This window comes from Morus notabilis, unplaced genomic scaffold (genome assembly GCF_000414095.1).
Source record: "Morus notabilis unplaced genomic scaffold, ASM41409v2 Scaffold719, whole genome shotgun sequence".
NCBI lineage: Eukaryota > Viridiplantae > Streptophyta > Magnoliopsida > Rosales > Moraceae > Morus > Morus notabilis.
This window is the reverse complement of record NW_010365597.1, coordinates 129,109-154,609: the sequence shown is the minus strand read 5'-3', so window position 1 is coordinate 154,609 and position 25,501 is coordinate 129,109. Positions and strand designations below refer to the sequence as shown.

Below are 25,501 nucleotides of genomic sequence, written 5' to 3'. Positions count from 1 at the left end.
TTTTTTTTTTTTTTTTAAATGAAAAACTCCTATATAATTTATATTATTTTTTTATGTAATTCTTTTAAATACTTTTTCCTCCTTGCTATAATTAATAAACTTTACTTCTAAGCAAGCCACCTGTTTAATACGGAATCAATCTTCCAAAATTATTACACGGGTGCATAGCTTGGTTCAAATAGGAAAGAACTAAAAGTTACTTTTAGCATTTAAAGTCATTTGGGACTTTTAGCACTTAAAGTCTATTGGGCTTTGCTGTAAACATAAAGGGGGTGCATTTAATTATTTAGTTGACCTTTGCTCTATTTTATATAATGGAACGACCCTCTAATTATTAGGATAGAATCTTGCATTTTAAGAAATAAAACACTTGTTGATTTAAGTTAAAATTTTGGGGGTGCATTTAATTTAGTTGTCCTTTGCTCTATTTTATGTAAAGGAAGTAAGGAACGACCCTCTAATTATTAGGATAGAATTTTGCATTTTAATTTTATAAAAATAAAATAAAATAAAATACTTGTCGATTTAACTTAAAATTTTATTTCCTTTTTTATTTTGAAATGTGTTGTCTTCAAGGATAAGCAAACGATATTTCCTATGTCGAATAGAATTTGATGTCGTTTTACAGCAGTTCTTGTCGTGTCATTGTGAAAACAACATCGTAATTGTACAACAAGTTGTTGTTTTTTTTTTTTTTTTATGTCATATGTAATAAAACGGCATATCCTTTTAGTAAATATATATGTATATAGCTCATAATTTATTTGTCGTTCTTAACTTAAACACGATGTCACGATTCCACTTCACACTTTCTGTTATAATCAATAACGTAGGACGTATAGCATGCATAAGCGTCTCAATACTTTCTTCCGTTTAGTCTCCAGATATAACTCTTGTAGCATTAGAATCCTACTCAAAAACAGAAACAAGAATTCTAGTTATTATACTTTTAGTATTTTCAGTGCCCTATATATATAAACACCAATATATCTGAAGTCTCAGTGCCCTAGAAATATTTGAGCAACTTTCTTGTTCTCTTATTAAATATTTGTGTGCGAAATTCCGCGGTTAATTTCGCAAAAAAAAACAAAAAAACAAAAGATCATGGACAGAATTTTTCTTGTTCTCTTATTAAATATTTGTGTGCGAAATTCCGCGGTTAATTTGGCAAAAAAGAAAAAAAAAAAACAAAAACAAAAGATCATGGACAGAATCGTAGTGGTCTTTGACTTCGACAAGACCATCATCGAATGCGACTGCGAAAACTTGGTCGTCGACGAGTTGGGCGCCACGGATCTATTCAACCAACTTCTTCCAACCATGACATGGAACTCTCTCATGGTAAGCTAGCTAGCTACCTCTTTCTTGTTTCTAATACGTCTTGAAGTCTTTCATATATATGTTTTCTTGAGTTTGGTCATGAAATGTTTTGGTGTAAAAAAGAGAGAAAATAATGAAATAACGTATTGGACTTAATTCCTTACAAGATAAAAAACATAAGCACGAGTACAGGATGAAAAATAAATTAAGCGTGATTTGTTTGTGTTTTTTTTTTTCCTTTAATTGCTTTCATGTACATTGAGGCGTACGTAAAAAGAAAGAAAATAACAAACAATACTATAATGTGCGCGCGCGCACACACACACACAGATATATATATATATATGGCGAAACTGATCTTTTGGTGATGAATTTTTCAGAATAGGATGATGAAGGAGCTTCATGAACAAGGAAAAACCATTGAAGACATTGTGGAGGTCCTAAAACAGACTCCTATACATCCAAGAGTTGTTGCTGCCATTAAAGCTGCTCATGCTCTCGGGTATGTATACCCATTATCATCTGGTAATGTTGAATATGATATATACGTACAACTAATTTTGTGGTGATTTATACATACATTCTTTAACAGGTGCGATTTAAGAATTGTTAGTGATGCAAACGCCTTTTTCATTGAGACGATTTTGGAGCATCTTGGGCTGATGGAATGCTTTACCGAGATCTACACTAATCCAAGCTTCGTTGATGAAGAAGGAAGGCTTAGGATTTTCCCTTTTCATGTCAACAAGTGTCCCCTTGGCTGGAACCTCTGCCCTCCAAACATGTGCAAGGTATGTATTTCGATTTATTATGTTCATATATTAGTTCTGCTCTCTTTTCCAAAAAAAAAATAAAATAAAAAATAAAAAAATCCAAATGAAATTAGAGTTATATTACTCAAAAAAAAAAAAAATCCAAATGAAATTAGAGTTATATTACTCCATATACTGATTACTTACTGCATATCAAACGCTTCTCGAGCTTATGTAAGTATCGATGTATTAACTAAAGTCACATGATTTTGTTAATTGGGTTAAACAATTTGCGGACAGAAGCCCACCCTTTATCTATTGGTCAAGAGGATGCGAAAATGTAGTTGAATCATGTATTTTTTTAAACTAATTCTGATATATAAGTTTTTAAGGCCTATTTAATTTATTGATTTGAATTTTAAATTTGAATTAAAATATAATTTTATGTGAAAATTTTTTATTGTAATGAAAAAATTAAATATGATCACTTTTAAAAAAAATTTTCTGTAATAAAATTTAATTTTAAACAAAAAGAGCAGAATCTAAATTAAAAAAAAGGTAATGATCACTCGATAAAAAGCTTTGACTTCCAGTAGCCCTTCTTTGACTTCCGATTACTTGAAATAAGGACCACTGCTAAATGCAGCCGTCGCAATTATTAGGGATAATTATTGGGTGGAAGAGGATCAGATATGGTTTCCCCACTCACGCACTCATTTTTACTTTTGCCTCTACACCAGTTTCGTACCTCTTACATTTTTAAGGCGGGTCAGTGTTAGAGGACGTTTGGTTGGATAATTTAAATCATGTGATTTGAATCATTTTTAATTTACGTGAATTTTTTATGAGAGAAAATATTATAACGAATCATGAATCATGATTCAAATCAGAAAACGAATTCATCCACCAAACATCCCCTTAATGATTCCATTGCATGAGGCTTTTTCTGTTCCGGCCGTACCTATTAATTCTAAAAGTGAATTGTATTAAATTAAATAAAAAATTCAACAACATAGCATTAATATCTCATAAAAACAAACCAAAATCTTAAAAGAAAATGCAAACTAACTAATAAATTGAAGTCTTCAGAGTAAAACATTAGAAACGCAGGAGAATAATGCATTATTCTTTTAATTTATTTATTCCATTTCCAGTCTCCACACTAACTTCATTGTTTGTTATTCTTCTTAAGCACCACAGTTCACAAAACTTAAAGTTTGTAATAAGAAATAACATGAAATATGTGTGTATATATATATATATATATAAGTAATGGTTCTTAAATTAGGTATATGTATATGGGGTCGGGGTGGGCAGGGTTGTTTTCTCCACCCCCACCCCTAATTCGGAAGATAATATAAATACTCATGTACCCATTCTGCCCTCACTTAATAAAGTCTCATACCCACTCTATTAGGGTCAAGTACCCACACCTATAGATAAAAAGCTCATCCCTACTCAAAAGATTTTTGCTTTAATTGCTGACCTAACTTAATTAAATTAATGAAATAAAATCGTATTCCATTATTTTTTATTCAAACTTTTTTAATCAGTTAATTAATATAATGATGTCCCAATTTACTATAGGGTCTGATTTTAGAAAGAATCAGAGCTTCTATGGCAGCTGAGGGAAACAAAAGGTTCATTTACCTTGGTGACGGCGTTGGGGATTACTGCCCAAGTTTAAAGCTCAAAGGGAGAGATTTTGTGATGCCAAGAAAGAATTTCCCAGTATGGGAATTAATTTCTAAGAACCCACAACTTATTAAGGCCAATATCCAAGCGTGGACCGATGGGGAAGAGCTTGAGAAGACTCTGCTAAGCCTAATTGACACAATTTTCATCGAGGAAAACGCTTCTTTGATCATTACACGATTTGACAACTAGTTGCCAACCGTTTGTGCGCTTTTTGCAAGCTTACTGAAGTACACATGTTTTGCTTTGTTTGGCAAACAAAGCCCCTTTTTGGTTGTCGTTGCTATTGTTGTTTCCATAATTTTGTCTTGAACTATATGAATGCACTAGTTTTAATTGGTCTATGGTATGAGTGAATATTCCGTATTTAGTTTACCAATGTTTCCTAAAACTTAAGCAGTTAGATGTTTATTAGTACATCACTAAAATACGAAAAAATGAGACAAATACCTTTTAAAATGTACGAGTCTGAACTTTTACACTTTTATCTTTGATGAATATCATTTTTAATCAAATAACTACATTAGTCAAAACAGTCTTAACCAATATTAAATGGTACAAATTTAGACCCATATATTCTAAGATTAAGTATTCAACGATTTTCTCCTAAAATATAACACCAATGAGCTGGCTGTGAAGCGGTTAAAATGATATTTTTTATCTTCATTTTAGGATGAGTTCAGAGTTTAATACTCTGTAGTCCCACTTTAAGGTCATTGTCTGTTTAAATAATTGTACAATATTGGGTTTATACTAAAAGGGAAGTTTTCAAGACTGATGAAAGCTTGTTGTAATGAGGCTAATTAAACCTTTTGATTTTGACATGTTAAGGAAGCATTTTGCACATTGAACTCGATTTTGATAAAAAAAAAAGATCGAGCGCATGCAAATCGAGTCTTGCATCCAAATTAAACTTGATTCAAAAGCAAAGTGGAAAAGGTTTGAATTTGGAAACTTGGAATGCTAATGACAAATGGCGCGTTTGGAACTCGTTCTAAAATAATTTTATTTTTTATATGAAAATGGAAATTAAGACGTTTTCAATCTCAGATAAAAATTATTTTTAAAAAGCGTTTGGTAGTTTTATTAAGAGATTATTTTCAGTATAAAAAAACTCATTAATGTCTCTCTCTATGCTCGAAAGAGGAGAAAATAAAAATAAAAAATGAAAAATGACTTTTCATTTCTCTCTCATTTTACACTAAACTAAAAAATCGTTTTCATTTTCATTTTTTCTTTTTAACTATGTCAAACGCCGTTTTAAAATCATTTTTATTTATTTATTTCAAAAAACGTGAAAAATAAAAATAAGAACAATTCCAAACACGACAAAAATATTTCTTGAATTGACTTCAAGATATTTATCGCCATAAAAGTGACAAACTTACTAGAGAATCCTTAGCAGGTCCCTTAGGGGTAGTTATTTTGTAACAAACTCAAAAAAAATTTGAATTTGAGTTACAACTTTATTCAAGTTCATGTTCTTTTGTAAAATTTAAGTTTGAACTCGAATTTGAACTCGAGTTTGGGGCTAAACTTGAGTTTAAGTTTTCCCTTCAACTCGAGTTCATAAACTCGAACTCAAATTAATAAACAGTATTTTTTCTATTCTTAAAAATGTCATAATTTTTTTATTTTAATTCTGATTGAGATGATTTTTTTCTATGTATTCACAATGAAAAGACGAATAAAACCCCACTCATATACCCTATTAAAATTTTTCATCACCATTGAGTTTTTATTAAAATACCATCTAAATACAAATTTAAGTTTTGACCCACTCAAACTCAAAAAGATTCTCAATTTAAATCATAGCTCAAATGTATACATCCAAACACAAACTCAAGTTACAACTTAAACTCAAGTTATAACTCAAACTCAACTCAAAATCATCACTCAAATTATCTTAACTCAAAAATGCAAAAAACAACCCCTTAGTTTCTTGTCTTATTAACAACATATGGTCCATTTTACTCTCCAAGAATTTATGTATATGGATAATACCAAACGAGGCAGGATCATGGCAAAATGAAATTAGAATATTCTAGTACAGCTTCAATTTATTATCATGGAGAAGCTATGACTTATGATTGCTATTATTTTTGTTGTTTTATGGGTTTCTTCTGCAGCTTGACCAGTATTCTGCTACAAGCTTGGCGAAATAGGAGTTGGCATCAATAAGCTTTGAAGGCTCGTCATGTTCCACTAGCTTCCCTGCAAAGACAAGAAAACTCCGGTCACACTTTTAGTAAGCGGCTTTTAAACTGCGAAACGAATGATGGCTGCGAAAGAAAACTGACCATAAGAGAGCACCATGACCATGTCACTGTCAATAACAGTAGGAACTCTATGAGCAACGGTTATGACTGTGCATTCTGAGAATTCTTCCCTGATGATTCTTTGGAGAATCGCGTCTGTCGCGGAATCGATGGAAGCGGTGGCCTCATCTAGAACTAGAATTCTGTTTCTCTTAAGGAGGACTCTGCCAAGGCAGAAGAGTTGGCGTTGCCCAGCACTCCAATTTTCTCCTTCGTCACTCACTGTTGAGACAGAAATTTCAACCACAAACCAATATGATCTAGAGAACCAAAATGGGCGATCAAGACATTAAACAAGGATTGAACTTGCATTTTTCTAAAGAGGTTAATGCTAAGCAGAATAAAGTAAACTCACCAGAGGAATCTAAGAGATTGGGAAGGCTACTGACTGTTGCTTTAAGCTGACACTTCTCTAGAGCCTAAAGACAAAGAATCAAGGAATTTCTAAAATACTATATTAGTAAAGATAAAGAATTTACTAAAACTTGTTTGTGCCAAAATGTGGCAAAAAAAAGTGAAGCCGATGCTAGAGAGTATTGTGGCTCACCCTCCATATTTCATCATCGGAGTAAAGGCCAAGAGGGTCCAAATTAGTTCGAATACTACCCCGGAAAAGAGTTGGCTCTTGTGGGATGATACTGAGGCTCATTCTCAGATCTTTCAAACCAATAGAGCATATGTCAAGTCCATCTATAATAATTTGCCCACTTGTTGGTTCTACTAGACGGAACAAAGCACTTATGAGTGTAGTTTTTCCGCTTCCTGTCCTTCCCACGACTCCTACTCTAGTCCCTTCTTTGAATATGCATGTTATTCCCTTGAGAACTGTTGGAGCATTTGGACGATACTTAATCTGAATTAACCAGAGCAAAATATAGTTGTAATGATTTTTGGTTAACTAAAGAGGTCAAAAACAATTGCAATGAAGAAAGTTCATGTCCATGAGCTTGATTATCTTACCCTTAAAGAATGCAACTCAATCCTACCGTTGGCGGGCCATGAAGGAGGCGGCCTATTTCCTTCAATGATAGATGGAGGTTCTGGTGGAATGTGCATGAACTGTTTAATTCTTTCAACTGATACAATGTAGTTTGATAAGTTGCAATACCAACGAGTCATGAAAGTAACTGTCCCTGTTAGTGACAATGCATAGGAAAGAGAAAGCCCCACAAGACCTGTTGTGCGCATCAACGAAAGTTGAGAAAAATAATGATCATCATTTAAAACTATTGAAACTAGTTTCCTCGTATAAGTGATGGACATTCATTTAAGTACCTGGAGCCACCTGACTCTTTGGAAGTAAGATTAGGAGAAAAGCTGCAGTGAAAAGGGTCAAATTCTGAAGTGCTTCTATTCTTATAACTAACCACTCAATGGCTGCATTAGACAAGAAGAATAATGATGCGTCGGTGTCCACAAGCTTTAGATAATTCTGGAAAAACTGATCGACTGATCGAAAAGCTCTTATTGTGACCGCACCAAGTGCCGTCTCGGATACATAGTTGGTAACAGGAGCTTTTGTTGTTCCATTGATTCTTATTATCTCCCTTGCAGTAGCTAGATAGTAGCCCTTCAGATTACATTGAATAGCTTTTAGTTCCAAAATCTTATTTATAAAGAAGAGACTGAAACCTAGAGTTTTCACGTACCTGAACATATTTACTAGCAACCACGCTGAAAATGGCCACAATGAGAACTTGCCATGTGACGGAAGCCATGATTACAACGGTCATCAAAAACTCAATACCAGCCGCCGCTACGAAGATAATAGAGAAGGGTATATCAAAGTCCACAATACTCAAATCTGATGAAGCCTGCAAAGGTTTAAAAATAACCATGAATTCCAAAATGCCTCATGTGGGTACTTTTTTTTTTTTTTTTTTTACCAAAACTTGTCAGTAAACTTACTCTAGTTAAGATTCGACCAACAGGAGTCGAGTCAAAGAAGAGCATGGGAGCTTTAAAGATGGCTTCGGTGAAACCAGAGAAGAAAGCTTTAGATGCTCTTAATCCAAGATGCGCTGCAAAAAATGATCTAAGATACACAAAGACAGCACTAAGTGCAGAAATTGCAGTGTAAATCCCAACCAACATGCCACTTGTGATCCTAGGAACTTGAATGGCTAAAGCTAACCAATAAGTTGCAGCAGCTTGGAATGCAACAAATCCAAACTGAGTTATTAAGCCTAAAACTAGAAGAAATGACCCTTTAGGGACAAATATGTAATCCCAATATGGCTTCCAACCCACATCACCAATTTCCTTTTCTTCTTCTTGTGTTAACTGCACTCCAGGTAGGCCCGTTGCAGAAATCTCCCCTTCACTGCTTTGTTTAATGGAGTATGAACCATGACTCTCTTCCGACCGAACCGTGCCTCCCGTTTGAGGTTCTCCTTGGCCTCCATCATTTGATGGGCCCAATGTTGTTATGGAATCTTTGTGAGCATTCACAAGTTGTTCAAATGCTGTCCCAGCTTCCAATAATTCCTCATAGCTGCCTGATTGAGTAATTTTTCCTCCTTCCATAACCTAGAAAATGAGAAACGGTAAGAACAAATCCCATTGACCATCAAATCGCACATAAGATTATTGATAAGCACTCTGTAAAGTTATGCTAATTTACCAGAATCTTATCAACTTCAGAGAGAAACTCTACTTGATGAGTCACAAGGATTACAGTCTTACTTCTCAGAACAGCCATGACACAGTCCTGAATATCATTCAACAAGATTTATGTTAAGACAAATTAATCAATTGTTTCGTGCTCAAAAAAAAAAAAAAATTGTCTTCCTTACATTAAAGAGAATTGCAGCAGTATGTGCATCAACTGCGCTAAAGGGGTCATCAAGGAGATAGATATCAGCATCATTGTAGATAGCTCTAGCAAGCTGAATTCTCTGCTTCTGACCACCACTCATGTTAATCCCTCTCTGGCCTATTTCTGTAAGATCTCCATGATCAAAACTGTTAATGTCCTTATCCAGGGCGCAAGCTTCTATAGCCTTCTCATACGTATCCTTCTCCATTGGCTTCCCATATAGTATGTTATCGCGAAGTGTCCCGCTTTGTATCCAAGAATTCTGAGAAACATAGGCAATGGAACCATATACACTGACCTGTTTGCAATCATCAATAAACAGAAGTCAAAAACACAAAAATTTAGTGAGTAACAAAACATAACCCGATGTTGTCCCTTCTTTACTTACAGCTCCAGAAAGTTTGGGGATCTCTCCTAGTATTGCATGCAAGAGTGTGGACTTTCCTGCTCCAACTGGCCCACAAATTGCTATCTTTTGCCGCAATCCTATCTCCAGATTCACCTCTCGTAGAGTTGGAATTGTTAATTCAGGATCCCAACTGAAAATCCCTCCTTGAATTTCCAAGCTCTTTTCTGAAATGGGCAAAGGGTACTTTCTTTTCCCTTCATTTTTAAGTTCGTCATCGAGTAAAAGAGAGTTGATCCGATCAAAGGAGACCTTTATTTGGATCATTACAGAAAGAGCCTCGGGTATCATTCTGACAGGCTCCGACAAGCTTCTCAATGTAGCTAGAACAGAGAAAATGGTGCTGGCATTTAGTGGGGCACTACCAAGAAGAATGCATCCAAAGAAGACAACTGAAGATATGATGGTTGGAGAAATCCAATACAACAGAGTTCCATACACCTTCTTAAGTTGTGCCTCAGCCAGCCACTTGAACTCGTTGTCGCGGTGGGACTCGATCAAGTTCTTGAACTTCTCTTCCCACGATTGGAGTTTAATGACCTTCATGTTGTTTAGGATCTCTGAAGTCGCCCTGAGCCGCTCATCCTGTGCAATCATGAACCCAAATTGACACTTTTGGAGTAATTTTGCAAACGGCACGTTGAGAAGTCCACATATGAGGAGAGGAACTAAACCAAGAAGAGCACCATATCCAATGACCTTAAAGAGAACGGCAATGGCTAGAAAAAGTTGGACTCCACAAGACCATATTGTGTGGAACCACCATGAACATTCACCCATTCTATAGGCATCAACCGCCACATAATTCACAATCTCACCAGTTGAATGTCTTCGCTTTCCCAAACTAGAGAGCTTTAGCTGCTTTTCATACACCGCAACCATTAAGCCCGATCTAATCCTCAATCCACACCTCCTTGACTTGAAAAACCAATGTCTTTGACTTAAGGATTCACCCAACTTGGAAACGACTAGGCACCCTAAAATAGAAAGGCCTTGTTTGAGATTTTCCTCATTCCTATTTGAATAGTTCACAAAAGCGTAGAGTATCAAGGGAGAAACCACCACACAGATTGTCCTGAGAAGTGCAAGAATTCCAATTGATATGTTCTCTTTCATGTAAACTTTTATTACTGCCCAAAGAACCAAGTTCTTCTTGTCCCCATGATCCTTCTCTCTTAAGAGAGAATCCCATGCTTGTTTGAACTTGAGGTACGCTATGTTGGCTTCGTCTTCTGAATCCAAAGAAGGAATGTCTTCTAGAGATAATGGTTTTGAATATCCCAAGCTAAGTAAAGGGCCAATCCAAGAAAATGTTAATTTGCTAAGAAAACCAGCTTGGTCTAGTTCTATTCTGCTTCTTTCAGCATTTTTTATCACTAGAGGTTCTAATAGTCCGTCATCTTGACTCTGGTTAGAAACCATTTCTTTTAAGTTCGTAGAAGCACAAACCAGAATCAAAAAATTCACTATCCACTGAACTACGTCAATGACTTTAATGCTCCTTGTTCTTAACAGTTTCTCGACGTTTACTGCCGAAATCAAAGAAAAGGAGGATATCCACCAGACAGAAGACACAGAGGAAAAGCAGATTTATGATGTCTATGATAATTCCTTGAATCCCAAATCAAACTTTCCATCGCAAATAGACGATAATATGCCTGCACAATGATTGGAAGAATCACAAAACTTGCCACTTAATGATTGAAAGAAAGAGAAATGAAGAAAACAAACATATATTTAAGAAAATAAATACATATATATATACACACACACACGCGCGCGCGCGCGTATATACATACATATATTTTAGCTTCGTTTATCACTATAGGGAAATAAAAGTGTGAGATAGTAGAGACTAAAAGGAATACAATATGTACGAACCATTAAGTGAACTCCCCAAGGAAGCCATTGGTAAAGAAGCGTCTTTGGTGGAGGCAGTATTCTTTTTGGCTCAAACTCTGCATTTCTGCAATATAAATCTGTGTGTCACATCATTAATATTCCACGTAACATTTGCTCACCCACTCATGTCTTTTTGTTGTGTCCTTACTTCGAACTGTGATTTTATCAGATTCTATGTATAAAATGGACATGATATATATTTTACATATTATGAAGTGGGATAAACATAAGATTTCGAAATTTTAAGAGAATCAAGAACCGAAAATTTTATCAGATTTCACATATAAAAATATAAAATATATAAAAAAAGAATCAAGCGGGACGATCGTCTACCTTAATTGTATGTCACTCCAGCCCTAGTGATTTGCGCTCAGCCTAACAAATTTATAGCCCAAGGCAAGTTTTTGCTTCTCTCCAGTCGCTGCACATCCACACCACTCTTGCTTTCCATATGATATAAGCTAGCTTACAATACATATATAGGCAATTGTTTTGAAGTGTAATTTCTAATTTCTACACACAGACCCAACCGCATGTTTTTTAAATATGGTAAATAATATTATAATTGTGCTCATTTTGGCTTAATGTACATGATGAAAGTAAAAGTACTCCTTTCTGTCATCATTTAATATGCTTTATTAATTCACTTTGTTTTATTCGAGTGGCGACATAATAATACGTTCTCAAAAGATGACTTTTCATTAAACGTTTTTGTTCTGGTCGAGTTTAAACCTTAGTTGATTTGTTCAACAATTTTTTTTTTTTTTTTTTTTTTTTTTTTTTTTTTGCTGAATCAACAATTTCATTTTTACACATGGTGGAAAAGATGTACAAGTAAAAGTAGAATCATATATTTATCAGTTTCACTAAACGAGAATCATTGCCGGAACCTATTACAAAATACGATCGTTTAATACAAATCAATCAGTGTGTGTGTGTCTATATATATATATATATATATATATATATATATATGATCCTTTAATAGAAATTTTCTATCTATCAATAAGAACTATGTTTTAAGAAAAAAAAATCAAAAATACCGCTCAAAATGATAAAAATATTATTTATATCACTGAAAAATAAATAATTATCATTTATTTAATAAAGAGAAAATAAAAAGTCATTATAACACTTAATTATTTAAAATGGTATAAATAATATGCGTGCAAAAATCTATAATAAATTATGTACTTTTTTCTTATTTTTTAATTATTAAATTAACTTTTTAACGGTTTAATTTATAAATATGTACATTAAAATTAATAGCACGCCACACAATTATTCTTATTTATAAATTCAACCGCTAAAAAATCAACGATACCGGACAGTGTATAAAACGACAGTTCTTCACCATAGAAATTCCGTGTCTAATAAGAATACGTTGGTTCATGAACATAAACTATTCCTCATGATGTTGCATGAAATGCCAATCAAGGAATCTCGAGGGGAGAAAAAAAAATCTCGAAATTGCTGGCAATATATGTTCGGTTTTCATATTTGCCAGTATTCGTTTCACTATATATATATTCACCACATACGAGGGGAACATAATCATGATTATTATATACTAATTACCCGGGCAGATAATTACTAGTAATTAAGTCACCAGTAGGTAAATAATTATTTTCAGTTGCAGGAATGTCAAGTAGTACTCAAGCCCCGAAGTTGAACCCATCAAAGTATTAATCATGATCTTGTGCCACGGTCTTAGGTAATATGCCAAAAGAAAATTACTTTTTTTCTGCCGCAACATGAGTTTTTCTATGGTAGAATATGTTTATTGGTCGTCCACGTCTTGTAATATTAGCTGGTCAAATCATAACAAAAAATATCCTATTCTACTGTAGAATTTTCCTAATTGGTATATATAAAAAAAAAAACCTTTTTTTTTAATCATCAAACCTTTATTATTCTTCTCAAGAAATTAATGTAAAACTAGCTCCTCATGTAGCTATCCATCAATTATTTATGCTTTATTTATTTTATCGATTTGAATTTAAAATTTAATTTATATTAGTCATATTTAATTTTTTTATTACAGTAAAAAATTCTCGTACAAAATCACATCTCAACTCAAATTAACGAACTAAACGGACCCTTAATTTATTGTGCATTTCCTATTCAATGAGGGACACTCTCGCAGCTGAGTCACAAAATTTATGTATATGTTTGTGTATATATGTAGAGAGAGATGTTTATACAATTGGATCTATAGCTGTAGTATAAATGCAATTGGATCTATGTCGTTTTTAGAGTACGCAGCTAGGTAAAAATGAATCAATGATAAATATATATGTGGTGTTGGGGCTAAGGATTTGTCAATTTTGAAGGCCAAATAATATAAAAAAGTAACTTTCAACTGGGCATGTGAAGGTGAAGAGACAAAAGGATGCGACAAGCATTTTTATGAATCTAAATTAAGTCGGAGACAACGACATTTCTTAGTAAACCTAAAAGGAATCAAACGTCACCTCAAGTCAAAAATGCCTAATTTCTTGAGAGATATTTGAAAAATTGAGAGCGCTTTGAGAAATATTAATAGAGATCGAAAGAAAGTTAAGCGAGATTAAGAGAGATTTGAGAGAGATTAAGAGAGATTTAAGAGAGATTGAGAGAAATTAAGAGAATATGAGAGTTTTTAGGTGAGAAAAATGGTTGGAGGATGGGAGTATTTATAGGAAATTTTTTGGCTTGAAAAAAAAAAATTCTCCCAAAAATTCGGTTCCAATGGTTATGGAAAATTCGGGCAATAGGATCGGGTTCGGGCAAATTCGGGCAACAGTAATAAAAATAGCGGTTGGGGTTCAAAATTTGGATAGATTTTGGGCGGCGGTCGGGTTGGGCAAAAAGAGTCGTTGGGTTCAAAATTCGAGCAAAATTCGGGCATCGGCGAACTCAACTTCTCCACCGCCGGTGGGCTGCCTGAGCCCGAGTCCGGCCAAAATGGTCGGAAGGGCGGCGAATGGCGCCTGCCCGCTGTGCCTGAAATTTTTCAGGCATCGGGCATGTCCGCCGCCCGAACTTGCAGCACTAAGTCTATGAATTCTCATAAATGTCCCCAAAAGAAAAAATCTCCGTTCATTTTACCGAATTGAGTTTAAAATTTGAGTTTTGTTACGGTAAAAAGCTCTAATAAGCAGTCGCATCTAACTTTTTTATTACAGTAAAAAAATTTCACATAAAATGATATCTTAACTCGAATTAAAAATTCAAATCAGCGAACTAAACGGACCCCTAATGAATTCTCCTCTCACTCTATATAACTAAAAAGAGAGAAGGAAAAGAAGGGAAAGAGGGAAAGGTCTTATCAATTAATAAATCTTTATAAGCTTTTACTTGTTCAAAATGTAATTGTATCAAAAGGATTTTAATTTTGTCAATTATAATCTAATAAAAATGGGACAACATATATGAATTGATCGTGTACATTATACAATTTGTTCCGGAGCAAATAAGTAAGTTGAAGTATCCAACTGGATCTATCATTAGATTTTCCCTGTGATTAGCATCACACAAGAGTATTGTACATTATTATCTCTCTTTATTTTATTCACGTTTTTCTTGGCAGCCAAGGAAATGGTCATAAATATATGTGGTGTTGGGGCTACGAGGTGCTGGTCAAATTTGGTTGGCAAAATTAAAAAGTATAAATGATAACAAGTATGAATTTAATCTCGCTCCAGCCGGAGACGATATTTCCTAATCACTTTCATCATTCACAACAACTTTGAGTTTGAACCTTGTTGGTTTCAACATTAGTTTAAACTATGTTGATTTGACTTTAACGTCCTGTCCTACCTCTTTTGTTCTCCACATTAATGTAATACTATGAATAAAACACAAAGAAAGTATGGTCATATTTGGTAGCTTGTATTGTATTGTATTGTATTATATAAGGTGTATTGTATTGTGTTGTATTATGTTGTATTATCATAACACACGTGTTTGGTATCATAACTTATTGTATAAGATATCAAAATATAAAAAATTAATAATTTTGGGGTTAAAATGTAAAATTTGAAAAATGTTGGGGTTAAAATATAATTTTTAAAAAAAATTTGGGGTCAAAATTAAATTTTTAAAAAAATTGGGGTCAAGGTGTAATTTTATAAATGTTTTGGGGTCAAAATATACTTTTGTAAAAATTTTAGGGTCAAAATGTAATTTTAAAAAAATAAAAAATTTGCATTGTACTCCTAAATTTTTCAATAATTATAGACAATATTGGCCCGACTCTGACCCCTGATCTTATCCAACTCTAACATAAATTATTAATTTATTATAAATAAATATAATACAATATGCTAAAAATAAGTCGTATTCAATAATATAACATATACTGTATTAATTTATCATCTGTATTAATTTATATAATATATTATATTATTATACCGAAAACAAACATGTCATATATTTGTGTATAGAAAACATTGTTTTTAATGATAGAATACGGGGATTAGTATGATATAGATCGCATGTCACTCTCCGTGTGCAATCCCATTCGGGTTGACACCCAAAGACCACAAAGGTAATCAAATCTACCATAGATTCTAGAGATAAGTGCCTTACCATTTGAATCACTTCTTAAAAAAATAATAAATAAATAAACTGAGTTACTTGGCAACCAAGTTTTCTTTTCTTTTCTTTTCTTTTTGTATTTTTTGAAATAGAGGCAACCAGTTTTCATAACACCTATCCTAATTCTACGGAAATAGTAGAAAATATGTCAATATGAAAAGCCTAATAAAGTGTATAGGCCAATTTTTAGTTATAAAAATTAATAGGTCATAACTTATCAAGTTATGGTTCATAACCAAATAAGTTATGGACAAACTTATCAAGTTATGGTTCATAACCAGACAAATTATGGATAAAAATCATGAATTGTGGATAATAACTTGTTAAGTTATGGTTCATAACTAGACAACTTATAAATAAAAATAATAATTTAGTCTATTTATTAACTTATATAAATTATTAATCTATTAATTTTAATTGATCTAAAATATCTTGATCTATTTTCCTCTTTCTCCCTTAATTGTATTGCATGTGAGGAAGTTCTAGCTGGCCCGTATTCAAAAATAGCCCAAAGGGCCCTAGCTAATTTCACAGCGCCCAGCCCATAATCACTAATCATTCCCCGTTGACAAAAGAGCGGAGAAAATTTCACAGTGCCAACTTACCTTAACTTTTAATTTTTAACATTTATTTTGTATTAATATTCATTTAATTTATATAATTATTTACTTAAAAATAATAGGTAAATATCCAGATTCAATTCATGTACTCTAAAAGTTAATTGATTCGTTTTCCCGTAGCAGAATGATGAAGCCAACCCAAGAGATTTTCTGAACCTTTTTTTTTCTTGGAAAAAAAAAAATTGCTCCTGTACCTTTCTTAAAAAATATTAAATAGGACAATTAATTAGGTAATAATATCCCTACTAAATGCTAAACTTGAGGGTTTTTTTTTTCGGACATATAAATTACTTGGAGTGCTATTATAATATAGTTACTAATGTCAGCACCGACAGAAATAAGTGAACACCAATCATAGTGCTATTTAACAATTAAATTGCTCCTTTAATAATTTAGTATCGTTAATATTGAAAGTTTGTCTAAAATATCAGTCCAAATGCGTAACATAAGACAAAAGAAAGAAGGAAATAAGTCTGTGGGGTTTGGCATATGGATATGATCATCATTCATCATAGACCAGAGAGTAGAGACAGTTCTCACAATCATTATAACAAACAGACAATTCTGCTACGTACCATTGATGTTTCACCATTCAAGAACCCCTGCATGGGCAAGAATTCCATATATATATATATATATATATAGATATATATAGACAACACACATATATATATAACCCAATATTATATAATATAAATCTCGACTGGTAAAAAACTCTTTTCTCTCTAGGAATCTCTTTGAGCTCTGAGTCAAGACAGATGCATAATGGCTATACTCATACATTTTTGCAGTGATGAATTCCCTTAGCTTGTGAGTGGTGCCAAAAAAAATCCCCTCATTATTTCCTACTTTCCTACCTACGTACGTAAATAAGCCTTTACCTTCACTTATATACAGGCATGTACAAACATGTGGCATAACCTGAAATTTTTGTTAAAGTGCGTGAAGCTGAAATAACAGTACAACTATATATATATATATATATAACTGTGTCTACAATATACAAAACTTTGAACTTGTATAAATTAGTGTCGTTGATCTTTGGTTTGAAATATGAGGTTCAAAAGTTTCTAACAAATCTCATATAAATGTCACAAATATTACAGAAGTTCAGAGAGGACAAACTAAAGAAAAAGTGTTAGATCTTACCAAAAAAAGGAAAAGGAAAAAAAAAAAAGGTGATAGAAAACAATTTGTTGGGATAAAAATTAAAGGAGCCCTTACTAGGGGCGGCTCCACGCGTCCTTGGGTCCAACCGTCTGAAGGTATCATCTCCGTCAAGTGTATATAACATGTCATCAGATAGGGACATTTTGCCTTGGACAATTAATATTTACAATTACGATGCATCAACACAAAAAGTGCTGTTTTTTTTTTTTTTTTCTTTTGGCTGAATATTATTTGCAACACTTATTTTTTTTTAGTGAAAAACTCAAAAAAATACAACTTAAATTACAATTTTATTTAAATTTATATTCTTTTAAGTTTAAACTCGAGTTTAGGATTTAAACTCGAGTTCAAGTTTTCTCTTCAACTCGAGTTCAGAAACTCAAACTCAAATTAATGAACAGTATTTTTTATATTCTTAAAAATACTATAACTTTTTCGTTTTAATTCTGATTGAGATGATTTTTTTTCTATGCGTTGACAACGAAAAGACAAATAAAACCCGACCCATATACCCTATTAAAATTTTTTATTAGCATTGAGTTTTTATTAAAATACTATCTAAATACAAATGCAAGTTTTGACTCACTCAAATACAAACTCAAAAAGATTCTTATCTCAAACTATAACTCGAATGTACACAACCAAACACAAACTCAAGTTACAAGTTCAACTCAAGTTATAACTCAAATTTAACTCAAGGATTATACTCAGATTAAATTCTAAAAGAACAAGTCCTAAGTATCTGCGCGTCACATTTATATCTTTTTTCTTTCTGAAACGTTGGAATTTAAATATGCAAGCTAGGTTTCAATTCAAATTATAAACGCACGTACAAAAGTAAGCCACTTGTCAAAGAAATCAGGAGTAGTTCTTTTCCATTATTGAGTCTTTGCCATATTTATAATGCATATACACAACCAGGAATTTTCTGCATGTTTTATTTTTCTAATAAAGATGACTGCACATGGATCTTTATATTTGTCCTCTATATAAGCAGGTATTTTGTGGAACATTTTCCTTACTGATGCAAATATATATGTATAAATATTAGTAATATATATATATATGCTACTATTCCTTTTTTTTTTTTTTTCCTGATCACGAATTTGTAACAGAGAGAAATAAGAGAAGGTTTATTGTTTGGGAGCTGGGAAAGAGAAGTCCACTTTCTGCACAATCATGTGCGTCTCCAACTACAAGTGAGGCCCGCTTGGGCATGCATGCAAATTATTGAGAAATTAAAAGGACTAGTGTCCCTGGAACACTACATGTAGGGCATACCTCTAATGAAAGCAGAATGACACTTTTGATGTGGAATCTCCAGCTGTATATTATTTCTTTCCCTTACTGCCAATTCTTCCTTTACTCATCAATTAATCAATGATAAGTAGTTTCTTTTTTGTTCTTCTTGCATTTTAGCTAGGGAAATATATATATATATATATGTATATGTATATGTATATGTATATGTATACTATCCTATATAGTACAGCGCAAAGCAATGAATTGAATTTAAAAATATCACAAAAGAACATCGTCTATTAATGCATATAAATGTGTACGGCTTGTGAGTTGTGAATGATGATTTCTATAAAAGTATATACAGTTATTGATCAAAACAGTGTATAATGATGTGGTTACGTGCTTAATATAGTGAAAAATACACACTTATACTTCTGGTTAGTTGCTAGATCGGAGTATAGAGAGTTGTATAAATTCTCCATCCGAGTTTTTTTATTAGAAAGAATAAAAGAGAGCATAATGGTAGTAGGACCTATAATATATATTTATATATATGTGTGTGTCTTTGGGCTTCGACATTTCGATATCATTTGCGTAATTATGTCTTTGGACCAATAGGTAGTTATTTTAGGGGGTGACATGACATGAATCTATCGAATCGATGGAAAATGACATATGGACCCGTTTGATTAGTTAATTCGAGTTTTTAATTTGAATTGAGATGTGATGTTGTGTGAGAATTTTTTACTGTAAAAAAAAAGTTAAATGTGATTATTTTTTAGAGTTTTTTACTATAATTATGTTCCCCTCATAATTCATAAAAATTATAATTAAAATCACTAAAGTCTCGTTTATTTCACCGATTTGAGTTTTCAGTTTTAAGTTTTTACAGTAAAAAGCTCTCAGAAAATGTCACATTTAATTTTTTCTGTTACAATGAAAAGCTCTCAAAAAACGTCACATTTCAGTTTAAATTGAAAACTCAAATTCGCGAAGTGAACGAGACATAATTTTAACTATAGTTTAAATTTATAAATTAAATGGATCAAATAACGGGTCCCTTTTTTTTACATTTTTTAAGCTACCCTTCATTTCCAAATCTAAAAGCACGATAGTAATCTTTGCACGCCAGCTGAGAATTTTCGTTGGTGGTATATCGTCTTTAAATACGCAGATGTTAACAAGCAAAAACATGTCAGAGAGATTGATTGCTTGAAACTTCATTTGTTACCTCAAAAGATTTGAAAGAACACAAACAATTCATTAATAGAGAGTTTAAATTTCGGCAGCCTTTGGAAACGCATCAAGTACCCACGGTCTCCAATGGCATATCGATGCATGCACAGTATAGAGAGAGAGACAGGAGAGAGAGAGAGAGAGAGAGATTGGCTATTTCTAGCTGTAGCAGCTTCAAAGACAAGAAAGGACCATCGGCATTTAATGACCCCATTACCCAAAACCAAAAGATTCAACAAAATCTTCCACCAGGCCCAATGCACATCACCAATATCAAGAATAATAGTGATGGTTATGGTCCCTTAATCAACTCATAATCTGCCTTCAATTATGTAGCGCCTCACGTAGTCCTCTTTTTGCTTGCCCCCACACAGAAAAAACAAATAAAACAATAAATATTTGATATTATACTTGACACCTAATAATTGAAGGGTGTTTATTCTCTGGTAGGAGAAGATTAATTTTTAACTATCAAATTTAATAAATCATATCAGATTAAGAAAAATATAAATTATTATTATTTTTTTAAAATTTTAGAATTATTTTTAATTTATTTTTTAAATTTTAAAAATTTTCATTCTATTTTTTAAATTTTAAATTATTCTCATTTAACCTGTTTTATTATAATTTTTGTTAAAATTAGATAAAAAATGGGAGTTTAAGTATAGTCATGTAATTTTTATCTATTTTTTTAATATAAATTCAAACAAAAAAACTAAATGACTGCATTACTTTCTTTTTTCTTATATATTTTTAATGTAAATTACAATAAAAGGGTTAAGTGGCAACAATTTAAAATTTATAGGGCAATTAAATTGGAGTTTTTAAAGTTTAGAGAGCAAATTAGGAATGACCTTAAAGTTTAGGGGTCACCGGTGATAATAATTCAAAAAAATGTATAAAACATACAGCTTCTGATATAGATCTGACGGTTAAAAAAAACATTTTCGATAATTATTTTTTTAGTATCCACTAGAAATCTTCATAATTGAAGTTCTAAACCCTAAAATTATAATCAAGGAGATTATGCATGGAATGATGAGTGCTTAAAACTTTGACGAAGATGATGTAATTAGTCAATTCTATTTCTATATGATCCACCAGAATCGTTGTAATCAATTGATTAATTATTAGTGTTATATATTTACTATGTCACGTTTTCATTTATTTTTATTTTTTCTTCAGTATCCAAACATAAATAAATAAAAAAAATAAGAATTACGCTCATCAGTATGTTCAATTTTAGAATCATCCCATTTTACCTCAAATTTTAAAAACTTCCACCTTATCTCTTAAATTTTAAATTAGTCCATTTATTCTCTTTTATTAAAATTTCAAATGAAAAATAATGGCGTGACTTCACATAAATTTTTATTTTAACGTAATTTTTAATAAACAATGTGATAAGTAGGACCAATTCAAAATCTATGTAATAAAATGAGAATTTTTAAATTTTATAAAGCAAAATGGAAATAACCATAAAGTTGAAGGGTCATGCATGAAGTTCTAAACAGCTATCTACTATTAAAACTCATCATAGTTTATTCTTGGAACTCGCGTTGAGTAATGTTTATAGGTCTTCCCACAGACAACCTTGTTTCTTTTATTACCTTACAACAACAACAACAACAACAAAAAAAGTCGGATGTTTTAATAATAATGTCCAAAAATAAATGCAAGTAAAGGACCATGAAATTATTCCAAAAGTAAATGTATATGTCACTTCTTTAGTTAGCCTTGAAAGGGGAGTAATATATATTCAAAATCTAGTAGGGAAAAGTGATTAAAGATCACACACACTACTCATAAATGTAGACTGTTTTTTTCTTCGCATTTTAAATTTTCAGTTGTCAAATTTCTGCATATAAAATAGACTGCAGTTGATTAGTTTGGTTTGTGACTGCAGGGGGGAAAAAAAAAAAAAAAGGTTTTTGTTTTTTACAGTGGAAATGGCATAGAAAATCGAATATTGTCTGATATGAATGGTCCCCCATTATTTGCACATTGCTTTGAATCTCCAATTTGAAAAACTAATATTTCGTCCTTGTGCTTTTAAGTTTCTCTGTCTTTCTTTGTAGTATAAAATGATTAAATCTCTGCCTTGAAGTTTATGAAATTGATGAGAGTCGTTGTCCTCGTTCACAAGTTATATATATATATAGATATATATATATATATATATATATATATATATATGGTTTAAGAATTCAGAAGAGAACAAAAAGAGTATTTGGACGTGCATGGCATGCACACGCCTTTTCATTGTTTGTGCAATTGAAAATCTATTTAATATACAACTTTCAAATCCTTATGCACATTTATCTTTCATGTTATTTTATGCAAGGAAATAGCAATCCATCATTTTAGGACTCCGCGCAAATCACGTCTCAAAATTTTTTCTTAAAAAAAAATACAGAGCATGTCAATGTCGGTCCACTAAACCCGTTTAATGCATTTATATTTGATTTCTCAAATTTTAGCAAGTTTTATTTATTTCTTGCTAAAAAAAGAGCAGGAAGCCTTCTCTTACGAATAAATTATGGAACCTAAACAATAAATATCCAAGGTAACTACTTATTTACTGTTAATTTTTCATTTAATTACAATATATTATGCTTTTAGAGCGTGTGTAGTTGGGGCAAAATGGTGATAGTTATCATAGTCGATGATGACTAGAGAGTATAGTTAAAGATCAACCAATAAATGAAATTGAAGAAAAATATGATCACTCTATCTTTAATTGTCCGTGGAATTAGGTTGATTCAATGAAAATTTAGAAATGAATAATTGAAAGAAAAAAAAATATCCTACTTGGAATACAACTTTTAAAAGTTAGATAAAATTACAATTTTCATTCGTGTAATCAACTCATAAGTATATTATAAAGTACAATAGTTTAAAGTAACTTCTTATCCGTATGGTATTTTCTCATAATCGTCTGATTATTTTTGAATGGTTTAGATTGAATTAAAAATATTTACCTAAATTATTATAAGATAGATTACAAATGATTACATTGTAATGAGATGAATAATTTCCCCATTTCATTTAAAATACTATACTAAATCCTCCAAATTCCCGTGGAGAATAAATATATGCTCTTAAATTATTCTTGTGAATGAAACAAACTTTGCATTCCTCGATTTAAAGGTGCCAATTTGTGTTAACATATCGTGTTTATATCAATCTATTCATTAATCACATAAAGAAATCTTAAGCACGGTTACTTTTAATGTGTCAAAAATTGTCAACTCAAACACAACAAATTTATCATGCCAATTAACACAATTATGACTCATTTCACATTATTATTGCTAGGATTATGATACGTTTTTACACATGTATTGATTTTTTTTAATAATAAATGAAGTTTAATTACTAGATTGAAAATTGACAGTGTTTTTATTTGATAAATCATATAAACTTTTCATATTCATCACGTCCATACAATTAAATTGTAACGACACATCCGTTTAATTTATTGATTCGAGTTTTTAATTTGAATTGAGATGTGATTTTATGTGAGAGTTTTTACTGTAATAGAAAAATTAGATGTAACTATTTTTTAAAATTTTTTTCTGTAAAAAAACTCAAATTCTAAACTTGAATCGGGAAATGAACGAAACTTTAATTACATAAATTCATATCATTTTATTAAAAATTAGCTCGAACATGACGGTTTGTAATTAAGTTAATCCAAACCTATTTATAGGCAACTCAAACTCGTTCTTTAGGTTCGAGTTAATTTGTTAATTTGTGATTTATCCATAAAAAGGAAAAAAAAAAAAAAGAGCAGGTACAAACAGAACAATCTCGTAAATTTTATTTTTGAATTAACATAAAACAATTGGTTAATGACATTTTCCAACACGCGTCAAAAAATGTAGGCGGGTACTTTTTTTTATTAACACAACAAATCAATTAATTTTAATGGAAAAAAAAGAAACATGGAAGATTAAGCCCTAGCAATTAGAAGAGAATATTGAGGATGAGTCATTCTTGCCTTCAACATTAATTGATCAATTATTGAAGTTTAAATAATCAAAACAAAACGACAAAATAATCCGAACTGAAAAAAAAAAGTACATAGTGTTGGTGTATAATATTTGTAACGAAGTGAAATGGGTTAAAAAGACCGGATTAATTAATGATAATCTTCTCCTCGATAAACATAAACAAGTATTTCGGAGGTTCGAAAGCAGTGAACAGACACGATCCGCCATACGTGGCGCCAAAGGAGAGCACGTAATCTTCAATACGCTGTCGTTTTGTACGACAACCTTAAGGGGAGCCAGGCTAATCTACCCCGTAGGTGACAAGAGGCAAAGACGGCGGTCTCTCCGCATTTGGAAAACGGTCCCCGACGACGGTGACAGACAGACTACGGTGACGGGAAACAACGAGTGAGTGGGTGGATCGTCCTGTGTGGGGCCTACAATAGTGTGGGGATCAGAAAAGTGGGACCCACAAGAGTGTTGTGGGGTTGGGTTGCCTGGGACGAAGGAGTAATCTATTGAATGCTAACGTGAGCTGAGGGTGAGCTTCACGCTTTGGCATTTATTGGCCGAGTCTTTCGATAATTTTTATTTATTTTGTGTGTGTATGTATGTATGGTCATTATTAATTGGCCGTGACAAGAGGGCAGGGTTTTGTATTTATTCACGATTTTGGGACTCTCATGATTTCGATTGGTAAAAAAAAACAAGTCCATAAATGGCTAAGGATTACACGTGGCAATACTACAGTGAATTCAGATTCTTTGCATTGAGTTATGTGTTTTATTTTTATTTTTTTCCTTTCTTTTTAAAGATTAGATTAGATCACTATCGAAGGTAATAATGCACTTGTTATAGAAAGGAAATGTCCTGTTGTTTTTGGCTTGGAATGGAATTATTGTGCTTCCTAATATAGTAATGTGTAACAGGTAATAACCGACGACAATATAATGTAATGCACAGGATTAACGCAATATAATTTGGTACATTTCTTCAATTAAGGCTGCATAATTAGTGCACCATTTAGAGTAAGTACAGATAATTAGGCTAGTTCACTCATTTTCAGTTTTAGGACAATCTCTGTCATGAGAGGTCTCAATTTATGTTACCAAAAGTGGCAACACCAAATTCTGTACTAAAAAATTTAAGCCTAATGCATTGAATTACCCAAATTTTAAGGACACTAGGATCCTATGCCATTTTATTTTATTCTAATTGGGCACCCCTAAAACAACTTCATTTATAACACATTTATTTACCCAACACTTGTGTCTTAAATCATTCAAAATCTCCTTGGGTAATTATCAAAAAAAAAAAAAAAAAAAAAAAACTCCTTGGGTAGGTGAAGAGTTAATTATTCCAAACTCCAAAGTACACTGATAGCATCTTTTTAAAGGACACTAAGGTCATTTATGTTGATGGGATACATACTAAGTTCACCTATAC

General features: G+C 32.2%; 2 protein-coding genes across 2 annotated transcripts; one reads left to right on the top strand and one right to left on the bottom strand.

Moving 5' to 3' along the window:
• Positions 1-1,122: 1,122 nt before the first annotated feature.
• On the top strand, positions 1,123-3,995 carry LOC21388051 (inorganic pyrophosphatase 1). The gene is made up of 4 exons (XM_010108377.2): positions 1,123-1,341; positions 1,701-1,822; positions 1,913-2,111; positions 3,660-3,995. The coding sequence occupies exons 1-4, from the start codon at positions 1,204-1,206 to the stop codon at positions 3,957-3,959; spliced, it is 759 nt and encodes a 252-aa protein (XP_010106679.1). The 5' UTR covers positions 1,123-1,203; the 3' UTR covers positions 3,960-3,995.
• A 1,655-nt stretch (positions 3,996-5,650) lies between these two features.
• Positions 5,651-10,893, bottom strand: LOC21388050 (ABC transporter C family member 8; the record flags this gene model as incomplete). Its single annotated transcript, XM_024172408.1, has 11 exons — positions 5,651-5,981; positions 6,068-6,307; positions 6,441-6,504; positions 6,633-6,938; positions 7,046-7,260; positions 7,361-7,655; positions 7,735-7,899; positions 7,994-8,614; positions 8,709-8,795; positions 8,881-9,201; positions 9,292-10,893. Coding segments are annotated over 11 exons (4,020 nt in total), but the record flags the coding sequence as incomplete, so codon positions are not given.
• Between the last annotated feature and the right edge of the window lie 14,608 nt (positions 10,894-25,501).